At 35.3% G+C, this 20,610-nt stretch overlaps 1 protein-coding gene across 1 annotated transcript in view; it reads left to right on the top strand.

Moving 5' to 3' along the window:
* LOC143017565 (neuronal acetylcholine receptor subunit alpha-7-like) overlaps positions 1–20,610 on the top strand; it is a 407,747-nt gene that overhangs the window by 49,227 nt on the left and 337,910 nt on the right. The window contains exon 5 of the mRNA XM_076172352.1: positions 7,642–7,822. Within this exon, the coding sequence (XP_076028467.1) occupies positions 7,642–7,822 (181 nt within the window). The remainder of the gene's footprint in view (positions 1–7,641; positions 7,823–20,610) is intronic.

Genomic DNA, 20,610 nt, shown 5'->3' with positions numbered 1-20,610 from the left:
TTTGTTTATATCTTTGTCTGGGGACATGTCTTTGGTGATAATTATTCCTAGGTCCTTTTCAGAACTTGCTTTACTTCCTTTGTACTGATTTTATACTGTCCTTTTTTTTTTTTTCTAAACTCTAATATATTTCTTAATGTTGAAGTTCACTTTACACTTTTGGCTCCATTCCCAGTCTAGGTCTCTCTATAATGATTCACAGTCTTTTTCTGTACTTTCTTTAGTAGTTTTGCATCATCTGCAAAGAAGTTCGTATTACATTCTACACCCTCATTCATGTCATCTATATAGCAAACATTATCGGAACTAGTACTGAACCTTGTGGTACTCCACTTATCATTTCTTCCCAGGTCGAGTTTTTATCTCTAAGTACCCCCCTCATTTTTCTCCCATGCAAGAAATCTTCCATCCATTTAAATAATTTTCCATGTACACCTATTGTTTCAAGTTTTCTTAGTAGCTTTTTGTGTGGTACTTTATCAAACGCCTTTTGTAAATCCAGGAAAGCACAATCTGCCCATCCATCCCTTTCTTGCATTATATCTATTAACCTTGAATAAAAACAAATCAAGTTTGTGGCACATGATCTTCCTTGTCTAAAACCGAATTGTTTTGGATTCAGTATATTGTTTTCTTCCAGATGTTTAGTCCATCTACTTTTGATGACTTTTTCACATATTTTAGCTATTGTGCTTGTAAGGGAGACCGGTCTATAGTTTGTTGGGTCTTCCTTATCTCCCCCTTTATATATTGGCAACCCTAGAACAAAGAAGAGAAAGAGGAGATCTATTTGCCATTTACAGAATCATGAAAGACATGGAAGTCCTTGACAGAGAAAACTTATTAAAGTGGGACAAAAGAAAAACAAGATGACATGAAAAGAAACTCAAAAGGATAGTTATAGAAGAGATTTGAGAAAAAATAGTTTTCCACACAGAGTGGTGGATGTCTGGAACAAATTAGAGAAAACAATAGTGAGTACAAACATCATACAAGAATTTAAGAACAAACTAGGTGCTGAGAGATGTAAGACGGGTCACTATGAGCATAGTTCCCCTTCCCATATAATATAACTAGGTACACACACACACACAGTCATCTCAATGTTCATGAGAGATTGGGACCAGAGAATCTTATAAATGTTAAAAAAGATACTTGTGGTGGTACATGCCTTGAGAGACTGGTGTGCATGTGTGCGTATGTTTACCTAATTATATTTACATAATTGTAGTATACAGGAAAGAAGTAATGCTTATTGGGTCCCGTCTCCAACTTTCCAATTTATCATACCATGTCTCAAATTCATGCACAGTCCCAGCTTAATCTATATTCTTGACTTCCAATTATCATATCTAGATTTGAATTCATGTATTGCTCCAATTTGGGCTATATGACCTAAGATATTCCAAGTATTTATGCATCAGTAGGTAAAACTATTTATTCACATGCTTTAGACATGTAGGTTTCCTTAATTTGTTCTCATGACCTCTTAAAGCCCTCCTATCCTTAAGAAATTTCTTCTGTCACTGTAATTTATCCCCTATAGGGACCTGAATAATGTAATCATATTACCTCTTTCTCTTTGATCTTTCAAAGTTGGCAGCAGCATTATTATTCTCTCTTTGCATGACTTATCTGCCAGGCTGGGGACCATTTTGGTTCCTCTTCTTTGTATTCTCTTGATCTTGTTTATGTCCTTTATTCTGTGTGGGGACTATACCACTAATGTATATTCTAGTCTTGGATTGATCTGAGTTTCAATGAGTTTTTTCATAATTTCTTCATCTATAAATTGAAAAGCAGTTTTAATCTTCTGCAGCAGTCCATATGTCTCTCCTGTAATCCTGCTATGTCTGTCAGGTGGCAGGTTGTCCTTTATCAACACTATTAAGAAAATTCTCCTCTTTTACTTTTGCAATGGATTCACTTCCCAAGGAATAAGTTAAAGACTTTTTTGAGCTATCACCCATTTCCAGTACTTTGCATTTTTTTCCTTTTCTTTTTTTTTCTACTTTTTCTTATTGTATGTGTGTGTATGTGTGAGAGAGGTATAGATCTGATAGTATGAGCTATGAGCTCTCATCTAAGAGGGTAATGGCTGTTGATCACAGATCCAGTACATGACCCAAGACTATGGTGAGTGAAATAGAATGTATATGAGGCATCTAAAACTGAAGGGGTATCCATACCTAATGTTAAGTTAGAGACAGTGGTGTTTAAACTACTTTTTTTTTTTTTATATATATAGCCATTTCAATATTGGTCTGTTGCCCCTGGTCTTCCTTGCAGGAGACCCACAGCTTCCTGGTAACCTGCAACAGCCATCAGATTGGCTCACAGATTACTCTAGAAAAATGTATTGTTGTCTAGGTAACAGAGTAGGGAGGTATAGGATATATATTGTATTTCTTGACATGTGGAGGCATTGCACTGAAAAGTGAAAATTATCAAGGAATAACATGTAGAGTATTAGCCGTTAAAATGTGTGTTACCATGGAAGCGTATCATTGGACCTGGATGGCTGTCTTTCCCCCCCCCCAAAAAAAAAAAAAAAACATTAACTGGGCTGATTAGACTAATGAAAAAAAGGTCCAATGTGGTATCTTAATCTATATCATTCAAATGAAGAGAATACAGTTTGAAACTCATGTATCATAATTCAAAATGGCTAATTTAATGCAAGTACCTCTATGGTTCTAGAACCTCATATGTACCACTACATTCTGGTGTGATTATGTCTGTAGAAAAAATTTATGGAAGTTTGAAAAAAAAATAAAAAAATCATTATCTTTATGTAACCTTAATTGAAAACAGAATATACCAGTGCACATACACATACAGCCACACAATTTGCCAATGTGTAATTTCATTGTGTAACTTGGATTTAGCTTGTGTGTCGATAATGTTGATTAAAGGACCTGAGTTCTTAGCTCCTTCAAGTTGGTGACACTTGTCAGGTAATTTTATTTCACTGAGGTGTTAGTATTGGACAGGGGAGTCTCAATGAACTGATGCTTCCTTTGATGCTTGTAGGCCCCTCAGTTGAATCAAATTATCTTGTAGTTGAGTAAATATCACAAAAGTGGAACACCAAGTTGAAAGGGTTAGTATGAGATCCTTTTCATTTAATTAGTGTCAGTGTTATGTAAAGGCATGTAGAACATTTTCTTATTTTTTCCAAGTCCTTTTTTTTTTTTTTTTTTTTTTACTTGATTTGCAGAATTTTTTAAACAGGAAAGACATTATTTTGTTCAGCAAGGCTTAAAGGTAAGTTCTATCTTTAATTTTATAACTTTAATCTTCAGATGACTGTAGTCCAGTTTTCAGTTTCTAAGAGCTTCAGATGCCAAAGCTAACTTTTATGTAAGAAATCAAGATACTTGTCTTTGAAAAACTTCAGGTATACATTCTGTACAAGGATTCTATATAAATGATTACACCCTTTGATCTCCAGCATCATGTGTTCCTTCTCAGAGATCAACTATATGCTTTATTTGATATTTCATATGTCATTCACTCTGAAGGTGAAAGGAGCCCAATTTGAAATGACCATGATGAACTTTTATTTCTGCTTGTGTATTTTCCCACATGAACATTTATCTATACACAGTTATATCTGGTGTAGTATTTGTATTTGTTTTCCTTTTTCATTTTCAATTTTGTTTTTCTTTTTTTAATGTAAGGTAACATGCAAAGTCCAATTCAAATTCCTCTTTACAATGCCAGGGTTTTCAAAAGAATTTTATATTGTTGAAGAAAAGCCCACATAGACACTGTGAAGATGAATAATATTACTCAAACTTGATTAAGAACTTCTTATATTTAGATAGGATGAAAATTAATACTAGTAGTGCTGTATAAAGATTTCATAATGTCTGTAAAGTAATACACATTCTATCCATGATAGAATGGTTATGTGATTCATTTTTATGGTGTGTTACTGACTTGTAATATTTTGAGAATATGTATACATTAGCTTTCAATTATAATATTCTGCAGTCTTCTTGCTTTGAGAAAATTAACACTTGTAGTCATTATAGTATTTAAAACCCAGAAGGAATACGCATAATGAAGATTACGTTGTCTTATTAAAACAAGTTCTGCTCCAAATGAACGTCTAAGAGTATCATCAGGCAGGAAGAGAGCAGCCATTACAAAATTTATCCCCAAAGAATACAAGAAAAGCAACTGAAGCTTTGATTTTTCTCGAATGCCATGAAGTGATCCAGTTTAGACATTTAGTGTTTGCGTTTTGTCTCCTATCCATTAGATGTATCTGGAACGTTAGTAGATATGGAAGACTAAAATCTACTAAACATTCATCAATTAGTTAGTAGCTATATTATCTTCTTGTAAAACCTATTGATTGGATAGAGTTTTTCTAATAGGAAGAGATATAAGCTCATAGCTTCCCATTTTACCTACAGACTTTTTGCAGTAGGAGAGCAAGACCTATTAACCTATAATCCAATTTTCATTGTGAACCACTCAGCCTATCCTCTCCATTCTTACTCATTTATTAATTTCAGTCACTTTGCCTCTCTCTTCATTGTTATTCATGCCTCACTAATCCATTATCATCATTCACACATAATCATAGGCTGTTCACATAAGGCCATGCAGTTGACTCTATTATTTTTGTAATAAAATACTTTGACTAAACATTTACTGATATTATGCTGGTATAAAAAAAAATAATATTCTAGAGTTTGATTTCAAGGGACTGAGTGTAAATATACACCTACTCTAATATAATCTCCCCTCTTAACAAGAGGGTTGCTGTGGAGATTAATAGAATTATCTGGCTTTAGCCAAAATAAAAGAAAAGTACTACCTAGTATGGAAGGAGGTAATCAAGGTATGCTATTTATAGTTTCTCCTAGTCCTCCAATATGCTCCTGTTTTCTCAGAAGTGAATGGTGTATGTGTGTTTATTCAGTCTTATGTACTTATAGTATACAGGTTGGGAGCTACAATCAATGGGTCCTGTCTTTCGTTCTTCAATTGTTATACCTTATTTCAAAATCTTGTATGGTTCCAGTTTGGGCTATATCATCTATTGCATGTGCTCGAGTAATAGTAATTTTTTTTTTTTTTTTTTTTTTTTAAGCTGAAATTAGGGGTCAACTCATAACTATGTGCTATTTTGAAAGAGATGAAATTCATGATTGGAATGAGTCAAAAATAAACATCTAGGAGCCAAATTGCTATGAAAAATAATGAAGAACAAAAAAAAAGAATTATTGATTATTTGTCTAAAAACTACAGTTTCCTTTGCACCAAAAGCACAGGGTTTGAGCTAGTAGTCTGAGTTGAGCTCACACCAGACCTCTATAGCTCAAACCTCCTGCACTCTAAGCTTTGGAGACTTGTTTCTGTAGTTTATCTGTAAATAACTGATACTTGAAAGTTTAAATAATCATCATCAGCATGTCATGATACACTGATAAACAAATGTTGTCTTGCATCACCAGTATCATCTGTTGGTACAACATCAAACTATTCATGGAAAAGGAGGAGCAGTAAAAAAAAAAAAATGATACTGATGGCATTCTAAAATGTTCACATGGAACACCCACATTGCGATAATTATAAACACTTGGCATGAAAAGATTACATCAGTTTCTTGTTAATGTGCATACCAGTGAGAATGTGATGAATGAACTGGTAATAGATGTGAACAAGGTACCTTGATTATAACCAATTATAATTGGTTAAAGATGTGAATAAAAGTACCTTAAATAACCAAGGTTATAACTTTTCATTCAGCAAATCAACAGAGGAATGTAATTATACACTATAATATGAGGCTGTATATATGGTAAGACAGGTTATAAAAAGTAAGGGTGGTTATTCATAGGTTAATAGAGGGATTACTGCATCACTACTGTTGATCCATTACAGTAGGCCTGAAAAAGTAGTGCCAATTTTTATACAAGGTATATGAAAAATTCTCAATTTTTTGGACACAAATAGGGGGTCAACTTATACAAAAATTTGACTATTACATGAGGATATGTGTTAGGTTTTTCCAGGAGTTTATGCATCTGTCAGAAGGCTATAGTTTTTTTTCATATCACATAGGATCTCTTATTTCTTTTCATAATTTTTCACCCTGTGTGTGAATAATCATCTTTATGTTCTTCAACAATTTTATGGCTCCACCTTCTTACTGGTATGTTTGTCAGGAGGCAGGGTATCCTTTATTGACATTGCCATATTTTTCTCAATTGTTTTCTTGGTAATTGTTACAATGTTTTCATTTCCCATTGAATAATTTAGTGGTGGACGTTTTTAGCCATTTCCTATCCAAGTGTATTGAAATTCACTTTCCACTCTTTGTTCAAGGTGTATATGTTGTCTAAATTTTTTAGGAAGAACTAACAGTCCTTAACTTTCTTCTGATGATCTTTGTGTCACCTGCAAACATGTTAGTTTACTTTATACCTTCACTGTGTCATTTATATGGACAAGAAGTATTATAGGAGGTAGTGTCAACCTTTGGAGGACTCATCTAGATGCTGCTTTCTATCTTTCACTACTGTTATCATGGTATCTTCTTTGATGAGAACTCAGGAGTGCACATATGGCTCAATTTATGGATAATGCATACACACTTTTACTCATTGCCCACCAGGGCTGGGTGCTGACTTGCAGTGCTATGATGTTTTTCAATTCTGGGCAGGGACTCAAATTCAGATTGTTGAATTAGTGTTCAAATGTAGTACCACTACACCATTGATCTGTGTATTTACCCAACTGTAGTATACAGGAAAGGACCAAAGCTCATTGGGTCCTGTTTCCTATTCTATGAGTGTGTGTATTTACCTAGTTGTATTTTGCAGGAAGGGGAGCTATGCTCGTGGTGTCCCGCCTTTGTATCTCGCAGTGTCTAGTTTACTTTTAAACTCATGAATGGTTTTTGTGCATACTATTTCATTATCCAGTTTGTTCCAAGTGTCCACTACTCTATGTGGAAAACTGTTTTTCTTCAGTTCTCTTCTGTAGCTATGTTTTTTTATTTTCTTTCCATGTCCTCTTGTGTTTCTCTTGTCCCAGTTTAGTAAGTCCTCTCTATCGAGTATCTGTTTGTGTGTGTGTGTATGTTGGGGATGCCTGCACATGTATTCAAATGTGTTGGTACATATAAATTTACAACTTCCTGTCATTATTTAAGTAGAAAATAATAGGGGAAACTGCATTGCCAGTAATATTAAGGAATTCATTCTGTTATCATCTCCCCAACAAACTGTTTTAGTCTGAAGGTATCATTTCATTATAACTTCTGTATGATTGGTTTGCTTAATGATAGCCATTAATCATTTTAGCATACTTATCAATCATGTATATTTTGAACCAGTTCTATCATAACTCACAGTCATATCTTCAACCAGGAAATTCACCAGACAATAAAACCACACTCAATCACCCTTTTTGTCATAATCCAAATGCCTTGTCTAATTATTCACAAAAAAATTTCTGTCCAGTCATTGATAGTAATCCTTAACCCAGTCAAAATTAACCAAGTACTAAAATCTAGCCAGCTACTTTGACCGATTTCACCAACAACATGCACCATCTTGCTGTTTCCTCCTGACGCGACTAACCCAGTGCCGTGTTACTGTTGATTCCCCCCTATAGCGCTGAAGAGGGCTTTGATGGAACTTACCAAACCAAAGTCGTGGTATCTGCCAACGGCAACTGCCTTTACATTCCACCGGGCATCTTCAAGTCAACATGCAAAATCGACATTACTTGGTTCCCGTTCGACGACCAGAAATGTACAATGAAGTTTGGGTCCTGGACATATTCAGGATGGCAGGTAGTAAAACCAAGTCAAAGTACTCCTGAAAGATTTTAAAGCAAAGGCCACAACTCCTATTACTCCTATTTTGATTTTTCATCTCTGTGTTCATACTACAGGTATTTTGCAGTTATCCCTCAGTCAAACAAATAGGAGTGGGTTTTTAATTTCCTCCCCTAATCTCTCCAGCTGCAGGGTATCATTGTTGTTATTATTATTTTAAAATCTAGTTTTAAATGTAGATTTCTGAGGATGGCTTCTTTCATCCTCTTTAAAATATCACATTCAGCCTTCCTCAATCTTACATTCATCTCAATGTTAAGTGTTTGCTGTCTGTTCTAGAAAACCCTTCAACTTTTTTCCAAGACAAGTCTTGTATTCTTTTCTTAATGCTGTCACCATTACTGTTCCTGTTACTTGTAATGCTGTGGTAATCCTGTAACATTAACACTCCCTTTCTCCATCTTCAACTCCCAAGAGTAGAAAAGGTTTTATTGCCAAAAGCAAGTTATTTAGAATTTACAATATGAATGAACTGCTTCGCAAGAAATCAAAATTCTTTGTTAATAGCATCCTGCAAATACTGTACTTATCAAAAAATTTCAATACATGGGTGACCTTACACTTTAAAATAATATGAAATGATTAAATAAAAGCTTTGTAACTCCAATAATTAAAAAGAAAATAAATAACTTCGTGAACAAAACTGCCCGGCTGTGTACAAAAGCAATATATATATAGAAAGCAATATGGTGCGCCTCCTCTCCCCTTTCTTCCCAATGACTAAACTGGTGCTGTTGGAGTCACTGTGCAGGCTCAAGCTGGTGCTCCATCCTTGTGCTCTCCCTTTGTCAGCTTCCATTTCCTAGTTTCCTAACACTTAACTTGGCTCATTGTTGGTGTGTGGTGTTTATCTTACACAGTTTATCTAATCCTCATCTTTCTATTAAAACTCATTCTATCTACAACATTACTTGTATTTCACTTAATTTGAACTTCTGCATACATTTTCTTCCTAGTAATCTGCTTTTTCACCTAGACTATTATTCTCTCTTCTTTTTGTGTCTTTGTAGTTCTCTTATTTCAGTCTCTTTTTATTGCTAATGACTCTGTCACTCTTCTAATTTTATTATAATTACCTTGAAACATTTTATGATAAAGTCCTTTTAACAGGTAATGTATAGCAGTAGCAAGTGTAGTATTAACTGTAGTGTACTGCTACCAGTATCAGAAATGCTGCTTGTGCTATATTTCCACAATTTCTAATTTCATAGAAGCCATACCCAAAGTATCTTTCTTCCTTTGTGATTCAATAATCTGTAGTGACTGCATTTAACCAAAAATATATTAAGACCAATATTTGTATTAGTCCATGTAATATTACCTATGTGGTTTATTTTGATTGCCCTAGTAAGTATTCTTTAATTTCTACAATATGTTTCAAGTGCTGTAATGTCTCTAAGAATTCATTACTAGCAATGTAATGTTAACATTGCTATTATCATTATTATCATTGTTATTATTATTACTATTATTATTATTGTTATTATTCTTATTATTACTCTTATTCTACTAATTATTATTATTATTATTATTATCATTATCATCATCATCAGGTATTATTGTCATTATGATTATATGAATATGATTATTATTATAATTATTTTGTCATTGTTATTATTATTATTATTATTTTAGTAGTAGTAGTAGTAGTAGTAGTAGTAGTAGTAGTAATAGTATTAGTAGTAGTTGTATTACTATTACTGCCTGTCGCCATCATTGCTGTCAGTTATAATCATTAGCGTTAATCTTCATCTGTTATCACATTTCCAACTATGATGCCTTGATTGTACCATTTGACTTTTACCGATTTATATGGTGGCAATTGTTTTCATCACTTCTAGAATTGTATTTTAAGTCCCTCTAATGTTTGTCATTCCTTGTAATGTAGTAACATATCTTCATATGCATGATAAATATTTTATTGTCCAAAGAATCTTTGCCTCACTGTAAGTCAATAGTTTATATAGGATAGTTCAATTCTACCGATTACTTCATATACATGCCAATGAAATCATCTCAATATTTCAATTTGTTGTTGCTGCTGTTTTCATTCATAAACCTCTATCAAGAAAAGAAATGCTAGCTCTCTGTATCAGTATGTACAATGGTGCCCTGAACATTTCCATACATGCCACATCTGTAGATTACTTTAGTTTCATCATTTTCAAATTATTTGACAGCCTAGTATACTAAAGCATCTTATCATAAACATCTAGAACAATGGTTTTCTTAAGTTTTTTGGTCCCAATACCCCAAAGTTCAACTCCAAGTCAACCTGATACCCCATCTCCAATATTAGCCTACTGCTCCTGACTATTAACTGAACAGATATCTGAATTCTAGGGACTCTACATATTTGTATTTTCAGTAAATTAGTAAATTATAATTTGAAACAAAATTATTAATTTCATATTTTCCAGGATGCCCTTTTGGATACCCCTTGGGGGTATTGAGGCAATACTTAAGAATACCTGATCTAGAATGTCTAGGAAACTCAAAATTTTAGTGATGAATATAAATACATTTTGTTAGTTATATATTGAAGATAACAAAATTATGAAGTATAGGTCACATTTGGCAAAATGCAAATTGTGTACATAAAGAGTGATCAAACTGTATACTTTCAATAAGCTTATCACATTGACTTTATGGAAGAATTCATGATCATAAGGTTTACTTTGTATAGAAAATTAATGATTTAGCTAGAAGTCAATTGTTCTTTATGAGAAACAATCATCTGACTGTAAAATTCAGATCATTGTTTCCATTGTATGGCCAGTGTACATGTACCATGTAATCCACTAGGATCATCAGAAAATTTCATCTGAACATAATCTTGTGCAAACAGCGCATTACTAATCATATGGGTAGAAAAAAAATTCTCTGTTTATTGAATGTATCTCTAGCAACTCCTGCAACAAGTGACATTTTGTGAGATTGGTTACTATAACAGTTTTATTAAACTGACGGGTAATCACATGAACTGAAGGGATAAAATACTCCTAGTCAAAGGCGTACTTATTGATAGAAAAATGTAACTTGGGAAGCAAGGAGGGGTGCTGATATGGCTATATTGAACCTTACAGTAGGTTTTTGCTAATACAGATGTCAGAAGATAACAAACATTTAATAATTTTCTATATTTTTTATGAAACTGGCAGTTTTTCTAATTAAACACTTATATTTGTCTCTAAAGGAACAAAGAAATACTTCCAATGTTTGGGACATGAAGTTGAACCTGGGAAAGTTATTATATACTCATGCAGCAGCTACTAACAGGACAATTTGTAGCTTCAGGTTACATTTTCAGCAGAACAGTTGTTTAGTATGGCTTTGCAGTGTTTGTATATGATAGTATAGGGTTACAGACTGAACTAGATCATTTGTATATAAAGCATATCACAATTTTTGTTCAGTGATCAGTAATGTTGACCATCTATCTATATACCAAGGGCTTTTTTCCTCCTTAACAGGAAAGTAGCCAAATCAAAAGGCATCGCTACCTTCCTGGTGAGGGGGAAAAAGCCATGGTATATAAATAGATATTCAACATTACTGATAACTGAACAAAAATTATGATATGCTTTATATATAATTTATCTACTTCAGTCTGTAACCCTATACTATCATATACAAATAATGCAACACCATACTAAGCAACTGTTTTGCTGAAAATGTATCCTGAAGCTACAGACTGTCCTGTACACTGTGATGTTGACAAATTCAATAATCTATGGAATCAGATATTGAGGTGACATCCTGCACCTATATCCAGTGACCATACATAAGCACAAAAGTGAGCTGTGCAATACACTTCCCAATTGATAGGGAGATATGGAAGGTCCTCATTCTTCATGTTGGTAGATGATAACTCTTAATAAAACACCAGGAGTTGGTGTAGGCAACAGGCAGTATCACAAATATCACTGTTCTGCTAAATGTTTACTGAATTTCTTTGTTACTTCAGCATTTTTAGATTACCATGTATCTGCAAAGGTCGAATATAGCCACACCCATGTAGGCTGGGTATGGGCCAAAGTCCTTGTTTTGGCAACTGTAGAGGCATATGATCTGGAGGGTAGGAAGATTTTATTTGTTGAGATTGGAGACATATTCTCAATAAGGTCTTACTAGATATCATTGAAGGCCAGATTGACATGACAGCAGATGACATCCTTCATAACATATTGATAATGAAGTCAAATACTTCTCCAAATTCCCTTAACTTAGAATTGTCTTTGACATCCTTTACAAAAGCAGTTTAGGTAATCATTCTTTACATGGGTTTGGATGACCAACTATAGTTCTAGATGTGTAAAGGTTCAGTTTGAGTTTAAGTGAACACTCTCATGATATAAGAAGCAAAGGCATAAAATGCCTTAGATGCAACCACCACACAGAGAGAAAGCTTACTTTTTGTATGCTACAAATAGATTATGTCACATTGTTTCTTTGATTTCCCCATCTGGGGTATTGGCTGCCTGTTATTGTGGGGTTGAAAGCTGCTCAGTAACATGCAGCCGATACTTTAGGGTCTATATGGGATGCCCCTATGGACCAGAGCCACACATCATTTTGTCTGTGATAGAGGAAATCTCTATTCATAGAGAAATGATACTACTTTATTATAATGCTACTGTCCCACCATTATGCTGTCCCCCCCCACTCTTAATACTGTCCTGTACCACTTATTTGAATATTCATTTCCTTTTTTGCCAAACCTTGTGGTATGAGAGAAAGAATACTACCACTGAGTGTTCCCATTCGAGTCATAAAAGGTGACAAAAATAGGATGGGGATTAAGACTAGACATCCTACTCTCTGTAGCCCCAAAGGGGACATTTCTAAAAAAAATCAAAGGCATAAGAGGGTCCGAGAGGAGTTTTCCAATCAGAACCCTAAGGTTTGGGTCTTTTAATGTGTGTGGATGTGGTACAGATGAGAGTAAAAGGGAAGAGATAGGCAGTATGTTTGTGAGAAGATGGATGTGTTGGCATTGAGTGAAACTAAGTTGAAAGGGAGGGGCAAGTTTGAGTTTGGGAGGGTGTCAGGAGTGAAGAGAGGACAAGGGAGAGAAGGGGTGGCTATACTAGTAAGTGAAGAGATAGGTAAGTATGTGGTGGAGTGGAGGGAGGTTTTTTCAAGGTTAATGTGGATGAAGGTGAACCTGGGAAGGGAGATATGAGTCTTTGTAAGTGCATATGGGCCTGGTAGTGAGAAGAGTGTAGAGGAAAAGGGGGCTTTTTGTATAGATTTAAATGAGTGCATTAGAGACTTTAGGGAGAAATGTCAATGTAGTGGTATTGGGAGATCTCAATGCTAGGGTAGGAGATGAACCAATAGATGGAGTGGTTGGGAAGTATGGAGTTCCAGGAAAAAATTGTAGTGGAGAGTTGATGGTGATGTGTCTAGAGAGTTGATGATAGCAAATACAGTGTTTAGGAAGAAAGTCAAGCATAAGTACACATGGGAGAGGGTGGTGGATGGATGGTGGTAGATAGAGCTTTAATGGACTATATAGTGGTAACCAAAAGAGTAGAAAGAGTTTTGGATGTGCATGTTCTAAGGGGAGAGAGTGGGGGAATATCAGATGATTTTTTGGTGGAAGTTAAGTTGAAAGTGGATGATAGACGGAGAAAGAGGAAATGGACAGAAGGTAGGGAGGTGCTTAGAGTCAACTGCTTAAATGAGAAAGAAAAGAGGTACAAGAAAAAGCTGAGAGAAGTGTGTGAGTGAAAGATTGAATAGAACTAGGAGTGGAGGAGGAATGGGGATGTTTCAAGGAGGGAGTCACAAGGTGTCAAAAGATGGTGTGTGGAACAAGGAGGACAGGAGGAAATAGAAGGAAGGGTAGTAAGTGGTGGGATGAGGAAGCAAAGAATGTTGTAGAAGAGAAGAAATGAGCATTCATAGATTGGTTACAAAATAGGACGAGAGAATCATATGAGAGATACAAAGAAAAGAAAAGTAAAGCATAGATAATGGAGGCAAAGAGGAGAGCAGATGTGAAGTGGGTTAAGAGTATGACAGAAAATTTTGAAAGTAATATAAAGGTGTTTTAGAAGGAAATTAAGAGAGGAAGCAGAAGTGAATCAATTAGAAAAGAAAAGGGAAAAGGTGTAGATAGATGATAATGGAAGAGACAGCAAAAAGAGGAAGATGGGGAGAGTATTTTAGGGAGTTGCTAAATGTGAAGGAGGGTAAGGAAGGGAAGGTAGTTGCAATGGGAAGCAATAAGAAAATGATAGTGATGATTAAGGAAAATGGAGAAGTAAGGAAAGATGAGGTTAAAGCAGTTATTAAAATGATGAGAGCAGGTAAAGCACCTGCGTTAGATGGGCATCATGTGGAATATCTAAAAAAGGGAGGTACAGTGATGGTGGACTGCCTGGTAAGGTTGTTTAATGCTTGTCTAAAACAGGGTAGAGTGCCTGAGGACTGGAGCAGTGCCTGTATACACATTACAAGGGAAAAGGATTAGGAGAGGAATAGAGGAAGTACTTGGTGAGAAACAATGTGGGCTTAGGAAAGGTAGGGGTTGCATGTATCAGATTTTTGTGGTAAGGCAGATATGTGAGAAAGTTTTAGGAAAAGGTAAGGATGTTTTTTAGGCCTTTATGGATTTGGAAAAGGCTCATGACAGGGTAGACAGGAAAGCCCTGTGGGAGGTCTTGCAGATATATGGGATAGGAGGAAAGCTATTAAGAGCAATCAAGAGTTTTTACAAGAGTAGTAGAGCCTGTCTTAGAGTTGGAAATGGAGAGAGTGAGTGGTTTGAGGTAAATGTAGGACTTTGCCAGGGATGTTTTATGTCGCCTTGGCTGTTCAATTTATAAATGGATGGGGTGGTGCGAGAGGCCGGAGATTGGAGATGGTTAAAGGAAATGGAGAAAAATGGGAGATAAGCCAGTTGTTGTTTGCTGATGACACTGTCCTTGTAGCAGGATCAGAGGAGGAATTAAGGAAGTTAGTGACGGAGTATGGGAAGGTTTGTGAAAGAAGGAAGTTGAAGATAAATGTGGGTAAAAGTAAGGTGATGAGATGCACTAGGGAAGAGGATGGCAGCAAATTGGAAGTGAGTATTAAGGGAGAGAGACTGGATAGCTTTAGATACTTGGATGCAAATTTGGTGGGAAAGGGAGGAGTGGAGGTAGAGGTAGAATGTAGATTGAGAGAAGCTAGTAAATGCCTTGAGGGATTAAAAATGTAATGAGAAATAGACATTTGTGAATGGATGCTTAGGGGAGATTGTATTTACCTAGTTGTATCAGAAGGGAAGGGAGCTATGCTCGTGGTGACCCGTCTTTGTATCTTTCAGCATCAGTTTTTTCTTAAAATCTTGAAAAGTGTTTGCACACACTGTTTCTTTGTCTAATTTGTTCCAGGTATCTATCACTCTGTGTGGAAAGCTATATATATTTTTTTCCAGATCTCTTCTGTAATTATCTTTGAGTTTCTTTTTGTGTCCTCTTGTTTTTCCATTGTCCCATTTCAATAAATCATTCTTATCTAAGATTTCCATTCCTTTCATAATTCTATAGATAGTAGGTCTCCTCTTTCCCTTCTTTGTTCCAGAGTTGGTAATTCTAATTTGGACAGTCTTTGTTCATATGTCATTTTGAAGAGAGTTGGTGCCAGTTTTGTTGTCGCTCTTTGTATTCTTTCTAATTTTTTTATATTCTTTTTGGTACTAGGTGTCCATAGTGTTGCTGCATACTCGAGTTATGTGAGTACGCAGCAACTGTACAGGGCAGAAACATGGATCATAAGAGGAAGAATTTAAATGTATTTGGGATGAAATGCTTGAGAAGTATGGTAGTGGTTACTGGGCTGGATAGAGTGAGAAATGAGGAGGAGAGCAGTGGTGGAAAGGGATTTGGAAGATAGGGTTGATGAAAGAGCATTGGGATGGTTTGGACACATGGAAACAATGGGTGGGAGTAGGTATGTGCATTTGACTTGGCTACCTTCCATTTCAAAATACTGTATACCTCTCCCAATTTTTTTTCTGCCAATTTGTTTATTGATGTCTTTAGTTGTATTTTTTTCTTTTTTATTAGGAAGGTAGGATTGGGTGTGAAATTTGGAATGTAATTTTTCCTGTAGCCTCTGGAAATGTTTCTTACCTACTTTTAGTATGGTGTTTGTATTTCAGTGACTAACTATGGATGGAAACTGAATCATCTTGGAGTTTTTTTTTGTTTTTGTTTTTTTTTATTCAAGCCATTTTGCTTTGTTGTATTTTGTCCTTTGTGTATGAATTTATTTCTATATACAAGTTCTACCGTTTTTTTTTTTTTTTTAAGTGGTTGGGAGGGTGGCCATGAATGGTTTTCTGTGTTATTTGTGGATGGAGTGAGGGGGAAGCACATTAAGATGTCTGGAAAAGTTGTTGGTTATGTTTGGGAAGTTGTCTTGTGCGAAGTTTGCCAAAGTTTAGTATGTTAGATTAGGGTGTTGGTCCAGGGCCTTATTTTCTCTTTAGTATGCTGATAATATAAATTGTGTAATAATATAGGGTAGTGTATTCAGATCTCTGGCCAGTAAGCCGTTTGTTGACTCATTGAGTAGTTGGAGTTTGATGTTGATGTGGTAAGTGGTGTATAGATGTTTGTGATATATTTTTTCCTTATTTCTGTTTGAGTAATGATAAAGTTATCCAGTATCTCTTCAAGCTGTCTTCCAATTATAATTATGCAGATTTTATTACTTTGTACCAAAGAAAACTCCAATCCTACCCATAACACCAGTCTTCTTCATAAACTTGTGCAGAAATGAAATGTTACATACTACAGTGAGTTTCTGCTTGTTAAAGACAATAAATCTTTAAGACTAGTCCAGGATATTAACATGACCAAACTATAAAAATCATTGATCTAGTTTATAAAGTTTTGTGGACAATTCGGTAGATGAGCAAGTGGTGGGTGCATAGGTTCAATTTGATCAAATATCCTAAACATTCACTTGATACACATATAGATAGATAGATAGATAGACTTTATTTGGCAATGAATCAATGTACATGAAGTGCAAATAATGACAAGAACACATAGTTCGGAATAATAAATGCAAATTGCCGAGGGAGTTCTAGACTGGACTTATGAAGTACATTATACAGATTGGGTTCCAGTCATGTTAACTACATTGCCCATGATGGTTTTCATGGCTTTTTGTTGTATATTTTGATGTCATGACTTCTGGCATTTTTGCAAAATTCCAAGACTTTTCTTGGCCTGGAAAATGGGAATAAAATTCCATGGCTTTTTCATAACTTTTTCAGGCTGACCACATTTACCATAACAAGGACAGTGGTCCACCACTAGCAGGCACCCATCATTAATCTCTGAAAGAAAAGAACAGGATGTGAAGAGATTAATGAAAGTATATCCATGGAAGGGCATTGACACCCCAACAATCTTGCTTTTAAATAATGAAATAATTCCTTTACATACATTACCACTGAAAAGAGAATCAGATGAAAATTGATGAAGAAGAGAGTGAGAGGAAAGGCGAGTGGAATAGGTTAAAGGAGAGATTTAGAATTTGTGAGTGATCACCCCCACATATGTTTATACATTAGTAATACTGCACCTTCATTTTTTGGAGGGTAGGGGCTTTTTATGTATTATATTTATTCATGTCTTGGAGACGAGGTAATGCAGGACTCTTTTTGTGGGAAAAAGGATTTTTGTAGTTGCAGGATTGTCATCACCTAAAAGTAAGGATTTTATGTACCATATATTAGTGTTCATTAATGAAGATCTGTTTCAATTTGTGGCTTATTGCTTCCATTTGAAGAGTATAAAGTCTCTTCAGTTGTAGGCTTATTGTTTCTGGATATGGGTCTACAGTCCATCCATTGCCTCAACTGTTTTCCAGGAGACCCATGGCCCCCAGGTAACTGGCCACAGTCACTAGTTAAGCCTATGTCACTCAGTGAAGATATTTTTTGTTGCTGTTTGGAAAGGGCAAGTATAGATCAGTGTAGTGTAAGTCGCTCTGTATCATTTGTGTGGTGGATGCATCTGGGACAACTGTAATCTATTACCAGGACAATTCTGTGGTGTTGCTTTAATACAAGGTAATGACCTAAACATAGGCATGCCAGTATAGTTCTTCCTTGTTTTGGGAGTGATTCAACTGAGTTGATATACAAGGGAGTTTGGCAAAGTGGAGCTGTGCCTATCCATGGTGGCACTGTTGTTGTGGCAAAATGGACTGAATGAGTATTGCCTTACCAACTGGTCAAACAAAACAGTTCACATATCCCCATCTCTGTCAGGAAGTGTAGCCTTTAGAGGCCTATACCAACTGTACAAATTACCTGAAGATGTAGGACTTGTTTCCAATCCTAGGTCTACTGTTTTTGTTTAGGAATACTGAGCCCAGTTTCAAGAATAGCGTCTACTTACACAGAATTCTTGGTTCATCTCATATAATGATTTCATTAACCACTTCAGTATGATGATGCCTACGTAGTCATCATGAGGTGCGAGTGAGTGCACAGGAAGGCCAGTGTCGGCGTCTTCATTATATATTTCTTTTTATAGTTGTACACAAGTTATCCCTGGATTCTGTGAACTGGTTTGATCACATTTTCTGTGTTTATTTTTACTCAGAGTAAGAGAGAATGAGTAATACAGCAGTGACTTTATATTTTATAATGCGAGTAGTGTGATGCAGCGTACATATGGCAGCCAATGCTGCAAGAATTTGACTTGTACTGAAGTGGTTAAGATGACATTTCCTTGACATATGTATATTTACTGCCTTCGGATGTTGGAGTACTGCTTGCAGTTTTATAAATACAGCATGTAGTTAGTTCATTAGTTCTAAATGCAAGACAGTTGCCTTGGGCTGTGGTATTAGTGTCTCAGATATAGAATTATTGCTTCTAGTCGAGTAAATATGGCATGGAATAGTAACTAATAGTTCATATTGTAGAACTTGCATACTCTTGACAACAAATTACTGTATACCCTATTTCAGAACAAGTTCTTTTAGATATAAACCCCACATTCAAAGGTGTGGGAATTTTTTAAATGGTACACAGTTGGACCCATATTTCTATCTGATAGTGCTTTTATGTGTTGGACTTGAGTGGTGCCTTAAATAACATTTGACCTTTTGTTTCTATTTGTGGGACTAAGATCTCTTATAGCAAGACTGTTTCTTCCTATTGTAGTCCTGCTTCTTGATGTGGAAAAATTGCATTAGTAACACCGTAAATCCTACTTTCATACTAGATGTTCGCTTCATACCAGTAAAAGTGATGCATTTGATTTACCATTACCCAAGTTACTGCTAGTATATGCATTAATATTGCAGTTAAGTATTCATGTTACTGCAGTAGATAGCAGCATTCTTGCTATCACTGCTGCTGCTACTTCTACTACAACTACTGCTACTACTACTACTATTACTACTGCTACTACTTCTACCAATACTACTACTACTACTTTTACTACTATTACTGCCACTGCTGCTACTACTATACTACTACTACTATTTGTTGTAGTAGTCATACTGTTTTTCTGCCACCACCAACAGTTTCTATGAGCACCATAAAACTATCATTCAGAATCTTGTATTGCTTTTTTTTATTTTTTATAAATGTCTCTACTCAATAATGTTATTTCATTGAGTTCTTTCATAACTCCCATGAATACACAAGTTTGTTATCATTCTCTGCTGAGCCTCAGTATCATCAGAACCTGTTGAACAGGGATATGATTCTTAACTTGAATATGTGTTTTAGAGGAACAATTCTTTTAGAAACTCTGAAGCCTTTTGTTGATGTGTATTTTAGTATACTTAGGCGATGTCACAGGACATTCATTTGTGCTGATAGACTTTCATTGAGACTTGTCATTACTGGCATTTAAGAAAAGGATATAATCAAAGATATTGTGTGGCAGAGCTAAATAAAGAGAAAGATAACAAACATATCCAGCTTACTAACTTCTAGCTAAAGTGTATATTGTCATCATAATCATCTCAAACATGCCATTCTCTCATTTTCCTATACATTCCCCTCATTTCACCACACCTTCCTTCCCAACCTCAGTCTTTCCTCCTCCTTTTTCTGGTCCTTTCCATCCTGTTTGCCAACATCCTTGATGTTAATGAAAAAGAGAGTATATATGTATGTACGTATGTAAAGAGTTTAGCATTCTCCTAAATTTCCCAATTTCCCATAAGATTTCCTACCTTCAGTTTGGAGAGGAGTTTTATGTTTTTACACATAATAATTGTTCTTAGTCCCTTTGTAAAGTCCTAAGGCCCCACCTCTCGTGCTTTGTTGTCTGCCTGATATCTCTTGCCTTGTTTGTCATGTCATGTCATGTTGCCTTTATGCGTGATTATGCTTTTGTTTTTAGTTCTTACATTTTAAATGTAGACCTATTAATATGACAATACTATCAATTTTGCCAAAATCAAAATGTTCTTAAACAGTCATGTATTTTATTTTTGGTTATCAATATCAAACTCTTGTATAAAAGATTGCATATGCAAAAATTTGTAGAAATTTGTGTAAAACAGGATTAAGTGTCCATCTAAAGTATAAAACCAGAAACCTATTATAATATGGAAACAATGCTTTAGTGTATTAAATACATATGTCAAAACATTTGAATATTGATGTGGTATTTTACAGTTTGAACCCAGCTTAGTGTAAGTATTTGCAAAGCTGTGGTTCAACTTTGCACTTCATGAGGACTCATGATGTGATTTATTGTACA

The sequence above is a fragment of the Oratosquilla oratoria genome, chromosome 32 (genome assembly GCF_046742065.1).
Source record: "Oratosquilla oratoria isolate Oo_2021 chromosome 32, ASM4674206v1, whole genome shotgun sequence".
Classification (NCBI taxonomy): Eukaryota; Metazoa; Arthropoda; class Malacostraca; order Stomatopoda; family Squillidae; genus Oratosquilla; species Oratosquilla oratoria.
The sequence above is the reverse complement of the archived record's forward strand: the minus strand, read 5'-3'. Positions and strand labels throughout refer to the sequence as shown.